This window comes from Gaeumannomyces tritici (genome assembly GCF_000145635.1).
Source record: "Gaeumannomyces tritici R3-111a-1 unplaced genomic scaffold supercont2.34, whole genome shotgun sequence".
Taxonomy (NCBI): Eukaryota; Fungi; Ascomycota; class Sordariomycetes; order Magnaporthales; family Magnaporthaceae; genus Gaeumannomyces; species Gaeumannomyces tritici.
In genome coordinates this window covers 1-17437 of record NW_008804578.1, presented here as the reverse complement: position 1 = coordinate 17437, position 17437 = coordinate 1, and the positions used below count along the sequence as shown (strand labels likewise).

Genomic DNA, 17437 nt, shown 5'->3' with positions numbered 1-17437 from the left:
AAAAAANAAAAAAAAAAAAGGAAATAACAAAGCTTTGCTGCTATTATGCAGGTTCAGCCCCCGTGTTGAGCCCCCTGTGAAGGGGGGTTTGTATAGACAGCCCCGGCATCCAACTCTCCATGCTCTCCAGGTATTCCCGCCCAAAAAAACGAAAGCCTTTCGTCGTCGCATCTCCCGAGGTATAAATAAGAGGCCAAGGCACCCCCAAAAAAAAGAGGTAAGAGGCAAGTATATAAGGAAGAAGAGGAAGAAAAAGAAGAAAAGGAGGAGATGATGGAAAGGAAAACGGGTCATGACGCGTATCGATTTGTAGAGATAAGAGATGAGATGGTATCCCCACAAAAGAAAAGAAAATGTTTAGGGTATTGTTGTTTTCATGGTGTCGCCTGACGTATTGTGCCTACCCCCTCCCTCTTGGGGCACCACAGAGTAGACAGAACGACATGGGTCAGATCAGATCATGTTTGCCAGGTCGTCCAGCGCGTTGTGCAGGTTCGTGGGCCTGGGCTGCGGGTGCTGCGGGGGCGCCTGGGCGACCTGGATGTGCATCTGCGGGTGGGCGGGCGGGGGCGCGTGCATGGGCTGGCTGGTCGGGTGCAGGTGGTGGCGCGGCGTGGGCGGCTGCATCATGGCGGCGGCCTGGTCCTGCGGGTGTATGGGCGACGACATGGGCGCCACCATATTGTTGTGCTGGTGGTGGTGGTGGTGCTGGGGCGTCTGCATCTGCTGCTGCTGCTGCTGGGGCGTCTGGAACTGCTGCATCTGCTGGTGGGAGAGATGGGGCATGGCCGGCACCGTCGGCGTGTTGACCATGGACACGGTCACCGACCCGGGCGTCATCTGGGGCGTTATGGGCGCCTGGGGCTCCGTCTTGGGCTTGGCCATGTTGGACGCGGCCAGGCGGGTGTGGCTGCTTTCCCGCCTCCGCTTGGGGGCGTCCTTGATCTTGGGGTGCGTATGGCACTATATTTGCGTTTAAAAAGTCAGCGGTCGCGCATAAAAACTCGGGGGGTCATGACCACCACACCAGTCATGGCCGCCAACTCCCATCGACGACGTCGACGTACCTTGTATGCGTGCCTGAACCAGGTCGTGCCCTTCTTTTTGCTGCTGACGAGCGCGATCCAGTCGTTGCAGCTCCCGCACAGCCCCTCCCACACGTCCGGGTTGCCGTCCATCCGCCTCGTCTCCTGAGGCTCCTGGAAGGGGCTGCCCGTGGCGGCGCTGATGCCGTGCGTGAAGCTCTTGTCGTACCAAAATGCCGAGTTCTTCAGGACGAGCCACCTGCCGGGCTTGCAGATGCCGCACCAGCCCTCCCTCTTGTTGCCGTGCCCGCGCACCCACCTGGGCGTGTACAGGTCGCCGTCGAACCTCAGCTCCTGCTCGTGGGGGATTAGGTCGGGATCGGACGGGTTCATGTCCTCGGGGGGCGGCGGGATCTGCTCCTCGTGCAGCGAGGCGTACAGGTCCGGCGGGTCCGACAGGTCATGGTAGTGGCCGTGGAGGGAGTGGGGGTCGGCGTTGCTCTGCAGCATTCGGAAGAGCCCGTGCGACATGAGCGGCGGCGGGTTGTCGAACTGGTGGTGAGGGTCGTGGTGGAAGGCGTTGGACGGCAGCTGCGACGGCAGGAGCATGCTGTGCCTCGGGAACGCGGGGTTCGGGGGCATGAAGAAGGGCGGTGGCGGCTGCTGCTGCATCGACTGCAGGTTGCCCATGTTGAGCGGCACCTGGGTGTGCGCAATCGTCGGCGATGAGTGTCGGGACGACATGCGGGGCCCGTATGCGTCGTGGGGGTGGTGGTAGACGAAGGGGGATGGCCTCCGGTTGGGCGTGGTGCCGTACGAGCCCGTCGACCACCTCTTGTTCTGCCCACGCTCGACGCTGTACGGTGCCGAGCGCATGCCGGGCCTGGGCGAAGGCGATGCCCTCCCTCGGCTCTGCGTCCTCACCAGCTCCGATCGGCTCTGTGGTGTCATCCGCGGGGACGCGACTGGTGAAAGCTGGGTCGACGACATTAAGGAGTTCCTGTTGGACGGCGGAGGATAGTCGGAAGTGAAGGATGGGGCGTCCGACATGGCCGCCGAGAAGTCCTCGTACGAAGTCATCTCCGAGATTCCCGTGGTCGACATGGTAAAAGATGAGCCCGACATCCTTCGCGCGTTCATGGCGTGGTCGAAGCTCATCGAGTCTCCCTCCATGTGGGAGTTGGGGTAGCGGAGGTCCAGGATCGGTATCGCCTCGTCTGCTGTGTAAGCCTGGCCGATCATGTCGCCCTCTATCCCCTGGATGTCCATGTTTTCATCCCCACACGGCTTTTGCACCCAAGAGTCTGGTCCGAGCTGTCAGTCGTGGTCTCAAACAAGCACGAAGCCTCCCAAGGGGGAGCCCAAGGGGAGCCCAAGGGGGAGGGCGCCAAGACAGGCATAGAAAATGCTAGAGACTTACTGGCCTCCATGGTTGTGGGAGGATAGAAGTCCTGGTGGACAGAGATGGGCCTGGACGAGATGTCGCTCGGGGTCTGCTGCAGCGGCAACGTCGACGAATCCCAAGCCGGGAGGCCATCGTATCCCTCTCCCATGCAGTACGAGAAGCCCTCGTGGATGGTTGCGGGCCGTGGGCGCATACCCTGGGATACTGGCGTCGACCAGACTCCCTGTGGCTGGCTCATGGGCTCCGTCTTGGGCATCTCGCTTCCACTCATGCTGGCGGTGGTCGGTGGTCTGGGGGTAGAAGAGTCTCCTCTGAGCCTGCTGTCTGTTGAGACGGCGCTGGCTGGAATGAAGGAATGGTCGGGTATCTGTTGGCCTCTGTGGGACGAGATATTATATGTGAGTTGAGATGCCTCAAAAGGAAGTGTCTTGCCGACGACGGTCGATGATCACTCCGGTTGCGGTTGGTGTAGTGTTAGTGGGAGTTGGGACGGCATACAGCTGTGCCTGACCTGAGTCCATGGCATACAGGTCTCTTTACAAGGGAGTGTGCAGTTAATCTATTATGTGCCTGAAGCTGAACCCGCAGCTGGCTGTTAGCATAAAGCCCAGAGACGGAAAAGGCGACCTAACATGGCGGGCCAGCGAGAGCAGGATGGGCGGCTCTACAGGGGCATGTTGCATCGGCGGACACGCGGGCGAGGGGGGGGTGGTTCAAGAGCCCGTCAGGCCATCTTGGGGGACGTACCTGGGGTGCGCGGCGGACGCAGAGGCCAGCAAAAAAGTGCCGCCCCAAAAAAATCTGCTCCCTGGGAGGGGGAGGCCGCGAGTCGAGTAAGTGGCGAGCCGGGATGTGACACCGAGGGGTGAGTATCAGGTGGTAAGGACTGCGCTAGTTGCTCCGGTCGTGGCTAGTAGGCTGGGTGGCTCCCTCTCGTTCTCGGGACCGGCTGTGAAAGATGCGTGATGTTTTTCTTTTTGCGTTGGGCTGAGCGGCTCTACTGCGAGTCTGGTCTGGTATATGGCGTAGTGTGGCTGGCCTGGTGTTATATAATGATTGTAATGCCCTCGCGTCCAAGAGAGAGTGTGGTCCGGCTTCGTCGACGTATTATGAAAGTCGTGTTCGGTAGAGCGTGAGAGCGGCGATCGTGTTGGTGATGGATGGCAGCAGTGATACGCTTGTTGGAAGTATGTGAGAGAAGGAGCGTGGTTGAGCCGTGGCGAGGGGAGTCGGGGCTCGGTAGATAATCGCACTGGCGGCTGGCGGCCGGGAAGGGAAAGAGAGCCAGCTCTTGGTGTAATATAGACCAGCAGATGGGTTATCGGCGGGGCAGGGAGAGGGGGTGTCTGAGAAACAAGGAGAGACAGAGAGGGTTACCGCTGCAAATTCTAAAGCTAGGGGTGGAAAAAAAAAAAAAAGGAAGTGACTAGTAAATTGAAGATGGTACTGGCCGGTGAGCGGGACGGATGCGAAAGGGGAAGCAAGACAAAGCCAGCTGGAAGAGGGGCGGTGCAGGAGACCGGGAGGTATAAGAGAAGGAGGGTGGACCGATGAGGCATCACCCATGGAGGAGGCGAGCAGCACAGCACGGTCTTGCCCGGAACGCCGGTAGGAGTCCAGCCGGATTCCCTGATACAAGCATGGCCGGTGCTGGTGGACTGGAGAGGAGGTGGGTGTGGGTGAAAGTCCTTGGCCTGCGACGGGGGTGTTGATGGGGGTAGGGATTCGCCGTACAGGGCCGACAGGGTTGCATCTGGCTGTGGGATGACGGGGTGCAGGGGACGACTGAGGTGCCGCTGGACCAGGGACGGACCCAGAGTCCCAGACGCGGCTGCTTTTGGAAGGAGAGGAGACAAGGATAAAACAGGTCTGACAGGCTGCCCACAGACCCCAGAGATCTCACTCGAGCTCAGCCATGGCCAGGGCCCGGACTAGGGCGCTCACGTATTCGGCACAGGCGAGGAGACGGATAGAGCTCAGAAGGGAATAAAAAGGAGGTAGCAAAAAAGACTAGCCATGAGATGAGAGCCATTCACACGTGGAGGTCGCACGGATGCAGCCAACGACAAGGATAAAAAAAAACCCCTCCCGAACTTGAGAAGGTGATGAAAAGGGTTAAGGAGGGCATTCCTTTTTTTTTTTTTTTTTTCCTAGAAAGCAAATACCGAGTGAGCGCAGCCACTCATTGTCGTCCGATGGCCAGGGAGACAGACTAAAGACGATGAGAAGAGAGGACCCGCCTCGATCGCATCAGACCAACCAGCCAGCCCTTTTTTTTTTTTTGCCTTTTTGGATAGGGTGGCCAGTCGCGAAACGAAGGAGGCTCTCTGCAGCTGAAGCTGAAGCTGCCAGCAGCAGCAGCAACCACCACCACCCATCCCCATGCCCGCTCCATTGCGAGGAGAGCCAGTCGCCATCGGCAGGGGTCGTCGTGCTCTCGGGCTTGCGGTGGGAGCAGCCGAGGAGGCACATGGAAATGCCGAGTTTGGCGCAGGCGGGTTCGTCGCCGTCCCTACGACTTGTAGCAGGCGGTGGCTTGTCTCACCCGGGGAGCTTGCTGGGCTGGGGCTGGGCGAGGGCGCTGGACCTTGGCCTGACGAGCAGGGCAGCAACAAGAAGGTCGAGGCACCGCCGCACCAGCAGGGTCGAGCAGGGTTGGCGACGAGGAGACCGAAAATGGCGAGGGCCACATCCCTCCCTTGGCCGTGTTCGGCCGTGCTGGGGTTCTCGGGCGAGGGTCATGTGGAGACTGGCTGGGTCCCAGAGTTACCCCCAATCCCCACCACTGTCTCGTCCTGCGGAACATCCGACGGACGACAGAAAAAGAGAGAAAAAAATGAAAACACAAAATGGAGCCGACTACGCCCAGATGGGGGTCGACCTGCCCTCGCAAGATGCGCTGCAAATCCTTCCAAAGGTTATTTGCCGGACACGGAAACAGACCGACGCCAGAAACAGTGGGGTTTTTGCACAAACTCCCTGGCTGTTCGTTTTGTCACCAAAAAAAAAAAAAAAAAAAAAAAAAAAGCCCCTGGTGGAAGAGCCGGTCCGACATTTACCTTGGTTGACATGGCGTCACGTTTCCCTCCTCGATAAGAAGTTGAGCTGTGACTGGCGACAAACGGAAAATAAAAGGGGGAAGAAGGCGGAGGGAGAAACAAAATTGATCCATGCGGGCGGCCTCCGCCCAACCAACATTCACGGCGCGGTTCTTGATATTACAGGTCTAGGCTTCGCCGGCTATGTCTGCACGTTCTCGCGAGTGTGTGTGCCACCTGCATCCAAGCGTGTGAGTGAGTGAGTGAGTGAGCGAGTGTGTGTGTGTGTGTGTGTGTGTGTGTGTGTGTGTGTGCGTTTGTGCGCGCGCGTATTCGCCCCCCTCCTCGGCGCAAAAGCAGGGGGCAACCCCGTCGAGATTTTCTTTTCTGCTGCGGCGGATTCTCCACAGGATGAACACGTCAAGCGCGGGTGATCAAGGCGCAGCCCTGTTCCGAATGTCTTGGGATCCGAGATCCATCCATCCCGATATGGAAAGCCCGTCGTCGTGCTCGCTTGGCTCCCTTTTTTTTTTTTTTTTTTTTTTTTTTTTTGGCCTCATGTCTTTTAAGCATTCACACACAGACATGTCAAGTCCCGAATGCAACGCGCGCGCGCGCAAGGCGGACGCAGCTGTTGTCAACGATGCCTGCTATCATCCGTCATCTGATCATCGTAGCGACGTCGAGGTGGAGGAGAGACAAAGTCGGCTCATACGACACGCGCAGGGCGGGCCCCGGCTCTCTATCGCAAACCTCCTCCCCCCGCGCGCCGCGAGGTCCTTACAAATTCGGTCTGAATTTACCCGGCCGAGGTGGGAAGAACCAACCAGTATTGGAGGCTCGTTCCAGGCCGACGACTGGATGACAGGCCGGCCGGCGTTGGCAGTGTGCGTGCGTGTGGCGGCCGAAGCTGGGGGCCTGTCGAGTATTCGATTCGTCCGCCCTTGTCTTGCTTTTCCTTCCCATCCTCCTCCCCCTGCACAGCGCGCGGGTCGACTGGCTCTCCGCACAAGCTGTCCCACCAACGGCAGCTGCAGCTGGGGGCAGCAGGGCAGTTGAGTTGTGCAGCGGACAGATGAAGGGGGGGGCAGACTAGAGAGGGTATATGGAAGGGATAAAAAGGGCATATACCTACCTACTCACTGCCTACCACCGACCTAGGGCCGTGGTGTTGTTGAGCGGCGTGGTTTGGATGGCCTGTCGTTGAAAAAGAAAAGCGGGTTTCGTTTGAGGTCAACTTTTAGCTCTCGGCCGTGGCGGCTCTGATTGGGCAGTGCCGGGCGACGACGCAGGGGGTTCCTGCCAGTGCAACCCTCCCATTCGGCTGGCAGCACCTGCAGAGCGAGCTGCAGCTCTGCGGAGGTGGGGGAGAGAGGAAGGCAGAGGGCCCTCCGTCGCGTCCCTCGTTCTCGTTCGCGCAACTGGTTGGTCCGACGAGGCCCGGGGCGAGTGGAGGCGGGAAAGGGCGAGCCCACCAAGAGGGCTGCTGCAGCCCATCATGGTTTGGCCCAAGGGGGTGTACATACAGGCAGGGGTGGGCTGACAGGGCCCTCCGTTCCGTCTCAGATCTGTTACAGAAGGGCCCGCCATCCCTGTCGGGCCACAGGCCCTGCCGTCACCACGTCAATACGCAGCAGCATGCCGCCCTAGCTAACCGTCCGCCCGACCTTCTCGCTCCGACCCTCGCTCGCTACGCTACAACGCCTTGGCCTGGACGGGCCACAGGCGCCATCAGGTGACACCCGCGCTGCCCACGCCCGGCCGCCCCAGCCCAGGCAGGCGAAGGAAACCATAAAAAGCCCCGTCGCCAAACCCCGCGCCCACACGTGCCACGACGGTGGCCCACCGCCGCCCAAGAACTGATGTCGCGATGGGGAGGAGCTTGGTTTCTCTCGGCTGCGACGTCTGGCCAACGGACAGCGTGAGCCTTGTTGATATTTGACGGTCGCCACGGTCCAGCATCTACCTAGCAACCGGCGGTCTGTCTGGGCTGGGTGGTATCCGGATTCTCCTGCCTGGGTGGTATCGGTGTCCAGCCTGGGTGCGGAGACGGCATCTGGTTTTGTCCCTTCTCAGCCCTTCCCCCGACGTCGCAGGCTGGCCCTAACCACGCAAAGAGAAAGAGAAGAGAGAGGGAAAGAAAAAGAGGGGCGGTGTCAACTCTTCTTTTTGTCACGGATTCACAACGTCTGTTTTCTGCACCCTAGTCGCCGCCAACATTGGGACGGTTCAACGGGCGGTTGTTTAAACCCTGTGCCACACAATCTCGAGTCTCGAACCACCCGGGCAGCCCAACCAACTCCTGAGCCGCTCCTGATTGCCCTTCAGTTGCGTATGGGGTCAGGTTGTTTCCCGCTGGTCGCGCGCGAGCCACATGCTCGCCCCAACAAACCCATGGCGTCCTGATCTCCTGTCCTTTTCCCACTTGGCTTTGTTTGACGGGCCCAGCGATCCACCGGATTGTTTTGTAATTCCTCTGCAACTCGCTGGCCTCGTCGCCGCCTTGGACGCAATCACGTTGCTGGCGTCAGCGACAAGGAAAGAAAAAAAAGTTGTTTGCCCCGCAACCAAAACGTCAGGAGGCTGTCGATCCAGGTTTTGCGAGTTTCCGACTCCAGCCCGCCTTGCCTACAACGGCGACACTAGCGAGGGTTCGACATTCCAAAAACAATGGATGACGCGGCTGCTAAAACTGCCAAAACTGTATGTTGGCTGACGGCTGGAACAGTGTGCCCCATCCATGCTGAAAACCACACCATCAAAACGTATGAAAATGAAAAGAAGCACACGGGGGAAAAAAAGAAGAAGAAAAAAGAGGGCAGCCAGTGCCTGATGCAACGTAGTCGACACACAGACGCCTGGGAACGTTTTTCTTTTTTTGGTCCACATTGCAGCTCAAAAGCTGGCGGGCGGCAGAGAAGAACCGGCTGCGCTTTGATGATTCAGCCCAGTTCTGCTCGCAGCAGAGACCCCGGTTGGTCAAGGACACGACGCTCGGATAGAAATAGGTACACAAAAATATACACACAGGTCCGAAAAAGCCAACTAGAAGCGCCATTTTCCAACCATGTCTTGTCTTTTCATATCATTTCCAACTCTGCCTTCTTGCACGACTCGTGTTTTTCCTATCACTATATTTCTCTGTATTGCCGCAGTCAATGATTCTACGCATGAGGACGTCGGACCTTTATTTGCGGAACGTGCTAGACTAGGGCGATAGGTTACCGGCTGCCGGGACACAGCTTCATTACCTGCATCCCGTCTCCCTGCAGTCAGTCCGTCAGTCAGTCGCGCCTTGCATGTGGCGTCTCTGCATCCCGCATCCGGTTCTTTGCGTTAGCTGTCCTTTCCGAGACCCGTCGTGCCTAGGCACTAGGTAGCCACCTAGGCTACGCGTCTCTCCCCCTCCTCTTCCTTGGCAAAATGGGGAGCCGGCCGGGCTTCGTTGGTGAGGCCATCCCATCTAAATCCCTGCCCGATATCTGCGCCAGGTTAATGCCTGGGTCCCGGGCGGCAACGTCCTCGGGCCAGCCAGTCACAGACACAGACACGCTCGTGATCCGAGTGCAGCAAGCTGGCGCTGCGCTGCGCTTGATGGTCCATATTAATTCTCATCTTATATCCCCCCCATGTACCTCCCACGGACGCACGTTAATTATTGCCGTAATGCGATGCTCTTTGCCAACAAAGGTTTTTCCGGGGCCCGCGCTTGCGCTAGCCAGCCACGCCAGCCTCACCGTTGAACGAACCGATCGGGCTTGGGACCGCCCACTGGGCCGCAAGACGACTGATGCAAAAGTGGGCCGAGGTCTTTTTTCTTCTGCTTGCCTGTGCTGCGCCTGAAGTCGATCCCTTGCCTGGTGGCTTGCAAAAGCCTCCTTGGTGCTCGGCCGTACAGTAGTAGTAGTGATCGCCAGCAGCGCATGGATCGTTGACGACATTACGGACGGGTGGCGAAGGGCCTGCCTGCTAGACCAGGGGAGGGGCATTGCGAATTCGCGAATAGGGAGGGACATGCATTTTTCTTGGAGAGGTGTCCAACGCGCTCCAGCTCACCTGCAGAACATCAGAACACCAAGAGGCGCAGGGGGTTTGTCGGTGCCTGTTCGGTACCTGCGTCCATCTCAAGAGAATCGACGGCTTTCGCGGCGCACAAGTCTGGCTGGCTGTGGGCTGCCCGGGCACAAGGGTGTTGTCCTCCCACCCCTTGCTCACAGCAAATCGAGATGGTCCAGCTTGCTGTGGCTCGATTAGACAAACGTCAGTTAGCAGCCTAGAGACAAGACCCCACCATCCCATGGAGATCTCGACTCTTTCCCTCTTCGTTTTTTTTTTTTTTTTTTTTGGGTGCACTCGACCTCGTCCCGTCTCGATCTCTCGGTTCTATCTTTAGAGTTGTAGCGTACGCGGTTTTGAAAACACCTCGTCTCGTTTCTCCTCCCGTTTCCTGTCCCTGTCCCAAGGGGGGTGGGACTACCACGTCTCACTACCAGTGTGGGATTGGCTGCAACCCAACCGACGCACACCTCTTCCTTCACCCTTCTTCACCTGTGACGGGAATAAAAGAAAAAGGAGAAAACAAAAAGAGACCCCAAAAAAAAAACGGAGAATGCCCACCGTTGCGGGGCCCTTCTCCCCCGCGGATATGCGACTCATGTTGGGTTGCGGCGTTCACGAGCAAACGGCGACCTCGAACTTGGAAGCTTTTGTCCAGGTCGATTGGCCTCTGCGCCCACGCCATCGCCTCGCAGCTACTGCATGCAGACATCCCCCTCATCCTATCCGGTAATCCCCTTTCCCACCTCTCCATGCCCCCGAACGACCCGTCTTGGGAAGGTTGCAGTGATGGATGGTCGGGGAGAGGCTCAGCCTGCCAGACCGGGGCGCTCAAGCAGGCAAAAAACCACAAGGACCAAAAAAATGTTGAAGTGCTTCTACGCGCGTTCCACGACTTGTTCTGTGGGGCTCGCCGCCGCTTCCTCCTTGTCCGGACATCCCGTGACAAGGAAGCAGGGCGTTTCGGACGCATTACAACGCTCGCCGTTTTGGGAAATTGTCGCTGCTCCGCTGGCCGCACCGCCGAATGAGGAGTTGGAGGAGGAGGAGGAGCCATCGTGTGTGGTTGGCTGCCCTGCCTTGTGTCTGCCCCGGCCGCCGCGCCTTTGCGTCCCCAGTCGATGACGCGACAAATCCCCCATAGGCAGGTGTTGGAGAGGGAGGCGGAGCCGACAGGGCATGGGCCAGAGGTAGGATCCGGCATACACACACACACACACACACACACACACACACGCGAGCACACACGTTGACATCGGGGAGAGAAGGCAGCCGCTATCGCCTTCACCCTCCCCGATGGCGGCGCGGCTCCATCTTGGGATCGAATCGTAAACTCCTCCCACAGGTTCCTGAACCGGATATGCCGCCCAGCTCCCCTCTGGAGGAGGCGCCATTTCGTAATAGGCAAGTCGAAAGAGCAACCCCCCGGCTGCCTTGCTCGTATCTTGTTCTTTGGGCTTCTAGCGGCCGACTTGGCCAGCCCTCCCGGTGGAGATGGCATCATGCTTGCGCTTGCCTCGCCCCTGTTTCTATTGCGTTTTTTTTCTTCTTGTTTCCCGGGTTAATCTCCTTGAATCTTGGATCGGCGGTTCCGACTCTGGGGGAAGCGCGCTTGCGAAGACGAAAAAAGCCCGACAAACTGTTTGGTTTCTCGGGAGGATTTACCCCCCTACAACCATCTCCCTATTTTCCGGTCCATGTCTAGGCGAGCCCACAAACGAAACCTCCAGCGTAGGATTGTTGATGCGTCGAGGCGCCGTTTATTTGTTAATGATTTTTTTTTTTTGTCATTTATCGCTTTTCTCACTTTCTCCCCATTGGAAGCCTAGGGTCTTATCAGCGTGTTTGATGTCGTAGCTCAGCCCAGTCTCCCTTCCACATTCATTGGCTCAAGGGGCACAGCCAACCAAATTCCAGATGCCGCACAGTGGTGTATTCGCCCACTCGCCTCCTGAGGCTCACCTTCTGGGAAACAAAGGGGCTGACGGGAGCTGGAGGAGTCGGCCCATCGAACCGTGGGGCTGAGCTTGGGCAAGCTGGGCTCTTTTGAAATGACATTGCAACCCTGATGGCGACATCGTGGCCATTTCCGTCATGCGGCTCCCTGAGCTCGACCTCACGCATTTGCCACTCCCCCAAGCCTAGACTTGCCGTATGCCGAGTCTCCTGTGCGCGCTCCCCTTTGATTTCCGTTCTCGTCCCGCGCGGGCAAGTCAGCCCCCTCGTCGGCTACCACCTACTGCTTGTTGATCCTCTTCCAAACTTCCGACTCGGCTGCAGAGAGCTTGCTGCCGGCGGCCTGCATGTACTTCTTTGCCGAGTCCCACACCCCCTCGCCCTGGTCGTCGTCGCTTGGGTCGGCCGTGCCGGCCCCGTAGGCTTGGTACTGACCCGCGTAGGGAGATGAGATGGCATTGTTGGGGTTCGGGTAAATGCCCGTGCCCGTGCCCGCGGCTCCGCTGCTGCCCGGCAGTTGCGTGACGCCAGTATTTCCCCTTCCAGGCAGTGGCCCAGTGGCGGTCGCGGTGCCGCCGTAGTGAAGAGGGGCTACCGGGCTGGGGATGGATACTTGCGGTGGCGGCGGCGGGTATTGCGGGGCAGCAGCCGGCTCCGGCGGCGCCGGTGGTTGGTACGCCTCGCCGGCCCTGGGGGGAGGCGGCACTGCTCCCGGCTGTGCCGGCGGTGGTCCAGCTAGTCCTGTGAGGGAGCCCGTGGGGGCTGGGACGGACGGCACCGCGCCCGGCTGCGCTGGCGGGTACTGGGAGGTGCGGGTGGGCTGGCCGCTGGCCGCTGCCGTCGTCGTCGCGGGCGGCGCCTGGGCTGCAGGCTGCTTCTCAGCCTCACTAGAGGCAGTCTGCGGTGTGACCCCGGACGCCTTGTTGGCGTTTATGGGGCTCTTTGTGTATATGGGGATCGGCGGCATGGTGTCCTGGACGATGATGCTTATGCGGTCTATTTCGAGGCGGCTAGGCCTGATTGTGATGATCTGCGAGAGGGGAGGGCGAATGTTTCAACTCGAGAGAAACCCGGGTACGGCTGTAGTGTTTTAGGGGTGCCTTCTTGGCGCAATCCTTCGGCTCGTATGTGGGAGAGAGGACACATAGGTGCCACGATGTGAGGTATGGTGAGCGTGTTCGCTTGTGAGAAAGTCCGTGGTTGCCTCGTCAGGCCGCGCATACGTCATCGGTAAGCTTTGCGTGTCCGTCAGGTGACCCCGCGTGTAAGGGTGGGCGAGATTGACCCATGGCTTTCTTTGTCTGAACGCACTCGCTTCGGCTTCGGCCCTTTCAGCCTCCAGACGCCGTACCTGTATGTACGGAATCCGCGCAGACGCATCAATGCCTTTGATGGGGGTTCGGCCCGGACTCCGATGTCGAGCACGTAGCTTTGCCTGGTGTTCTCAGCCACGACATGCAACTGAATGACACATCCGTGTTCGCTTCCCTCCCGTCATGCTTTCGACAGGATCAGCACCACCTCCATCTCGTCTATGCTTTGGTCGCTGATGGCTCTCGTTCAGCATTACATTGCCTCGCCGTCAATAAAGTCGTCTATGCGCAATATTTGCACTCAACACCGGCACTTACACACGCACAAAACAGACAGCCGCTCGCCGGAAACACTCGGGCGCTATCACTCAGCAGGGCGATAGCTGCATCGCCTATCCGTTTCTGGTATAGAGAAAACTGACAGAAGTCTGGCTTAGAAAGATGTGTGTGCAACCTTGGACCATCGTTCGCCATGTACATGCACTTCTGCCGACAATGTGACCAGACCATCAAGTATTATGGTACTCATGCACCCACGCGGTCTGTATCCGATACTTGTTCAGTTTGTAACCCCCAGATGGCGCCAATGACATCAACTGCCTGGGATGTTTATGGGCATCTCGGTAGGTATTTATGGTCTTGGAATAAGTTGCCTACTATCCGGGTTGCAGTATTTTTGGTGCAACCTTATTTAGCAGAAACCAGGGCAACGGTAGGTTGATTCCAGCCAAAGATCCTTTCCGCGGCGTAGGGTTAGGTGATTCGAGTCGGTAAAACCGCCCGCGATGGCGGCACGCATTAGATGACGCCGCTGGGCTGAGACCTCGTGTAAATCGTCGAGTGATGAAATGGCCATGAGAAAGGAACCGATTGCTGTTTTTGTGTCATTTGTCGTGTAGCCAATCTCATCCGAGCTTCCCCCGCTGCTCGATACGGAGATACAGTCTTGCTTTTGATCCAGTCCTGCTGGATTGTCTCCGTGCGAGCTTTTGTGATTGAGCTGTCGATATATGACATGAATAATAGCTACAAGCGCCTTCCCTTTAACAAATGCTTCCTGTCGGTGTGGGACATCGAGTCTTTGATTTCCAACAACCAACACAGAATATCAGCTCAAGCAAGTAGCGCCTAGAATAGTGAGGTGAAGCCCTCGGACGTGCCTTACGGGTCGTTCAATCTCGTCTCCAGCTCTTACATGTCTCTGTCTAGGCAGGTGTAAATACCCATTTATATAAAGCTTTATCGCGGGAACGTTTTCTGCTTGGGTTCATTGTGGTCGAGTACAGTCTGTTAGAGCTCTTCTCCACGAAGGCTGAGACCCACAACCCGCTGGCTGGCGGGGCCTCAAACCGCGAGCTAGAACGAATAGGGACTAAACTGGAGATGATTTCCGCGGCATACAGGGTCCATTATTTTGTCCAGCTCCTCTCAAGCTGTGCGACGACGGAAGCAGAACATAGTTGAGTTGAGTGCAATTGAGCGGAGTTGGAGCCTCAAAATTGCCCACCACGCGACAAACTCCGCTTCCCATTCTCGAACCAAACCCAGACGCCCATGCAACAAACCCATCGCCCTGCCCATCCACTGCATCCGCTAGCCGCCACTTGACCGCGAGACAGCATCGTCACGGAGCTGTCAAGATGGTTGGCAAAGTCAGCGAGCGCGTCCTCCTTCGGGAAGGTAAGTTGTCGCGCAAGCCGCGCCGTGCTGCTCCTTTGTCGCTCCAGCTCGTTCCTTGGCTGACGAGCATCCTTCACAGGACTGGAGCGCACCGACAATGGCATGAAGCAGTCGAGCTGGCCCGACGTCCCGCAAATCAACCAAAAAAACTACTACACGTACGCCGCCTCCGCCTCCGCCGCCGCCGTTTCCAAACCGTTTCGCTGCTGACAGCCTGGAAGAGAGTACATGAAGCGCGATGACCAGGTCCTGGCCCTCCGTCTCCAGGGCGATGCGACGCGCGATAGGCTCGTGCAGAACGCAAAGGATCGCGATCGCGCCCTCAACCAACATGGCGACCTCCCGCTGCCCGTGCCCGACATGCAGGCCGACGACGGCCCCGCCCCGACTCCAGCCGCTCTCGACCCATCCAAGATCATCGTCATCCACCCCGGCAGCCAGAACCTGCGCATCGGTTTTGCCAGCGACGCCCTGCCCAAGACGGTCCCCATGGTGGTCGCCACAAAGTGGCCCCAGACTGAGGATGAGGAGCACGAGGCGCTGCCTCGCCGCCAGTTCGAGGCCTCGACCCAGGAGCAGATGTACGGCGAGGAGTGGTCCAAGAAGTACCTGAAGATCAGTAACGACCTCAAGGTCGACATGCGCGCAAACAAGCGCAAGGTCCTGCCCAACTCCAAGGAGCTTGTCCAGAACTTCAACCGCCGCACCAAGGCCGAGACGATCAAGAAACACAACGACCCCATCGAGGTCGAGTGGACCGACGTGAACTCGGGCGAGGACCCATCATCTGTCGCATCCTGCTTTATTGGACAGCAAGCACAGTTGATTCCCAACGACTCGGCACCCAAGTTCAAGCTCTGGTGGCCGATACAGTCAGGATGGCTGAACGAGGACGAGTACACGTCGGCCGAGCGGCTCTACGACGACTTCGAGACCATCCTGGACAGGGCTATCCGCCAGGAGCTAGGGCTGACGCGCAACAGCACATGGCCGCAGTACTCGTGCGTCTTTGTCATCCCAGATCTCTACGACAAGAAGTACGTCGAGGCGGCGTTGCGGTCGTGCATGAAGTGGTTCGAGTTCAACAAGGTGTGCTTCATCCAGGAGAGCATGGCGGCCACCTTTGGCGCCGGCTACACCCAGGCCTGCGTCGTCGATGTGGGCGCGCAGAAGACGTCCATTACGTGCGTCGAGGACGGCCTTTGTGTCGAGGACTCGCGCGTAAACCTCAAATTTGGCGGCTACGATGTGACCGAGACATTCATCAAGATGATGCTATATGACAACCTGCCCTACGAGGACATCAACTTGCGGCGGCGCTACGACTTTTTGCTGGCCGAGGAGCTCAAGATCAAGTACGCGACGCTGTCACAGGAGAACATCAAGGTTGTCGAGAATACATTCCACGTGCGCGCGCCCAACCAGCCGACCCAGAAGTACAGTTTTAAGCTGTACGACCAAGGTCTCCTGGCATCAATGGGCGTCTTCGACCCGACAATCTTTGACGGCAGCACCAAGCTTCGTGGACGGAGGAAGCTCATCGACCGATCTTACAACGCCTACGATGTCGAGTACCCCGACGACCCGACGTCGGCGGCCCAGTTCGCCGCCCTGGCCCACGTCAAGCCCACGATCGGGGCGGCCACGGCCAACGGGGTCTCGCAGGAGATGCCGACGCCGGGCAAGGAGAAGGCTCAGCCGTTCAACTACCTCAACCGCGGCGCCGACGCCAACGGGACGCCGCTGGGGTCCAACGCGCCATCGCCAGCCCCGGAGGGCGCCAGCACCCCCGTCCCCGCGCCCTTTGTCTTCACCGGCGGCAAGGATACCAACGGCACCAGCAGCCCGGCCCCGAACGGCAGGAGCGGCGGCACCCCCGCGCCGTCGTTTGGAGGCGGCGCGGCGGGCTTCGCCAACGGCGGGCCGGCGCAGCAGCAGCAGCAGCAGCAACAACAGCAGGCGCACCCGCCCGTCATGTTCATCGAGAACCTGGCGCGGACGCAAAAGGCGCTCGCGGTGGAGCGCGACTCGGTGCTGCCCGTGGTGCCGCTCGACATGGCCATCATGATGTCGATCCAGAACGCGGCCAAGGGCGAGGACAAGAAGCTGCGCGACCTGCTCGGCTCCATCATGGTCATCGGCGGCGGCGCAAAGGTGGCAAACTTCGCCCCCGTCCTCGAGGAGAAGCTCAAGGCCCGCCGTCCGGACCTGACGGACCGCATCCTCGTCAGCCGCAGCGCCCGCGACATGGACGAGCAGGTCGTCGTCTGGAAGGGCGCCAGCGTCTTTGCGAAGCTGCCCACCAACGACTCGTGGATAACGCCGCACGAGGTTGAGAGGCTAGACGCGAGGGTGTTGCACCACAAGGTGCTGTGGGCCTGGTGAGTGATGAGCCTTTCTATTTATTTTTATTTTTACCTTTTTCTATTTTCCCCTCGTCTCTATCGGAAAAGGGGGTGTATGTATGTATGTGGCTTGGAATTTGGGCGGATCGGGGGGGAGTGTGAGGCGCAGTGGGTTGATGATTTATTCGCTATTCACAATGTCGACAACGCGCACACAATCTTCACTTGGACGAGGCATGCAAAGTTATACCAACTGCGGAAAGGTCAGCGTCTCTTTTTATACTCGGTCTTCCTTCTGTCTGGCGTTCGTCTTGCGCACAAAGTGGTGCGAACTATACCGTTTTCTTTCTCGCAGACGACTTGTATAGAGTAATAGGCATACACTTCGTCCATCAGCTTGCATGTTTGGACCATGGAACATGTTGAAATCTACGCAAAGTATAAGGTTCTAGTCGCACGAGGGCGGCGCCTGGTAGCCCATGACCAAGAGCGTTTGTTTGTGTGCCAAGAATGTGTGTGCTCGACCGCAGTCGGAAATGAAATAACAATTCTCTCCAGAGAGAGAGAGAGAGAGAGAGAGAGAGAGAGAGAGAGAGACGACGGGACTAGTATAGTCTTC

General features: G+C 58.4%; 5 protein-coding genes across 5 annotated transcripts; 3 read left to right on the top strand and 2 right to left on the bottom strand.

The window, feature by feature from the left end:
• Window positions 1–53: 53 nt before the first annotated feature.
• On the bottom strand, window positions 54–2796 carry GGTG_13688 (hypothetical protein; the record flags this gene model as incomplete). Its single annotated transcript, XM_009231605.1, has 4 exons — window positions 2446–2796; window positions 1068–2329; window positions 538–963; window positions 54–74 (listed from the first exon to the last, which is right to left on the bottom strand). Exons 1-4 carry the CDS (start codon window positions 2699–2701, stop codon window positions 54–56), a joined length of 1965 nt encoding a protein of 654 aa, XP_009229869.1. The 5' UTR covers window positions 2702–2796.
• Window positions 2797–4812: 2016 nt separating this feature from the next.
• GGTG_13687 (hypothetical protein) lies at window positions 4813–8532 on the top strand (the record flags this gene model as incomplete). Its single annotated transcript, XM_009231604.1, has 5 exons — window positions 4813–5222; window positions 5566–5723; window positions 6052–6359; window positions 6713–6892; window positions 7119–8532. The coding sequence occupies 5 exons, from the start codon at window positions 4813–4815 to the stop codon at window positions 7329–7331; spliced, it is 1269 nt and encodes a 422-aa protein (XP_009229868.1). The 3' UTR covers window positions 7332–8532.
• Window positions 8533–10159: 1627 nt separating this feature from the next.
• On the top strand, window positions 10160–11465 carry GGTG_13686 (hypothetical protein). The gene is made up of 2 exons (XM_009231603.1): window positions 10160–10714; window positions 10793–11465. Exon 1 carries the CDS (start codon window positions 10227–10229, stop codon window positions 10647–10649), a length of 423 nt encoding a protein of 140 aa, XP_009229867.1. The 5' UTR covers window positions 10160–10226; the 3' UTR covers window positions 10650–10714; window positions 10793–11465.
• On the bottom strand, window positions 11169–12660 carry GGTG_13685 (hypothetical protein). The gene has a single exon (XM_009231602.1). It carries the CDS (start codon window positions 12445–12447, stop codon window positions 11761–11763), a length of 687 nt encoding a protein of 228 aa, XP_009229866.1. The 5' UTR covers window positions 12448–12660; the 3' UTR covers window positions 11169–11760.
• Window positions 12661–14218: 1558 nt separating this feature from the next.
• GGTG_13684 (hypothetical protein) lies at window positions 14219–17253 on the top strand. Its single transcript, XM_009231601.1, has 3 exons — window positions 14219–14473; window positions 14553–14631; window positions 14695–17253. Exons 1-3 carry the CDS (start codon window positions 14434–14436, stop codon window positions 16856–16858), a joined length of 2283 nt encoding a protein of 760 aa, XP_009229865.1. The 5' UTR covers window positions 14219–14433; the 3' UTR covers window positions 16859–17253.
• The last annotated feature ends 184 nt before the right edge of the window (window positions 17254–17437 follow it).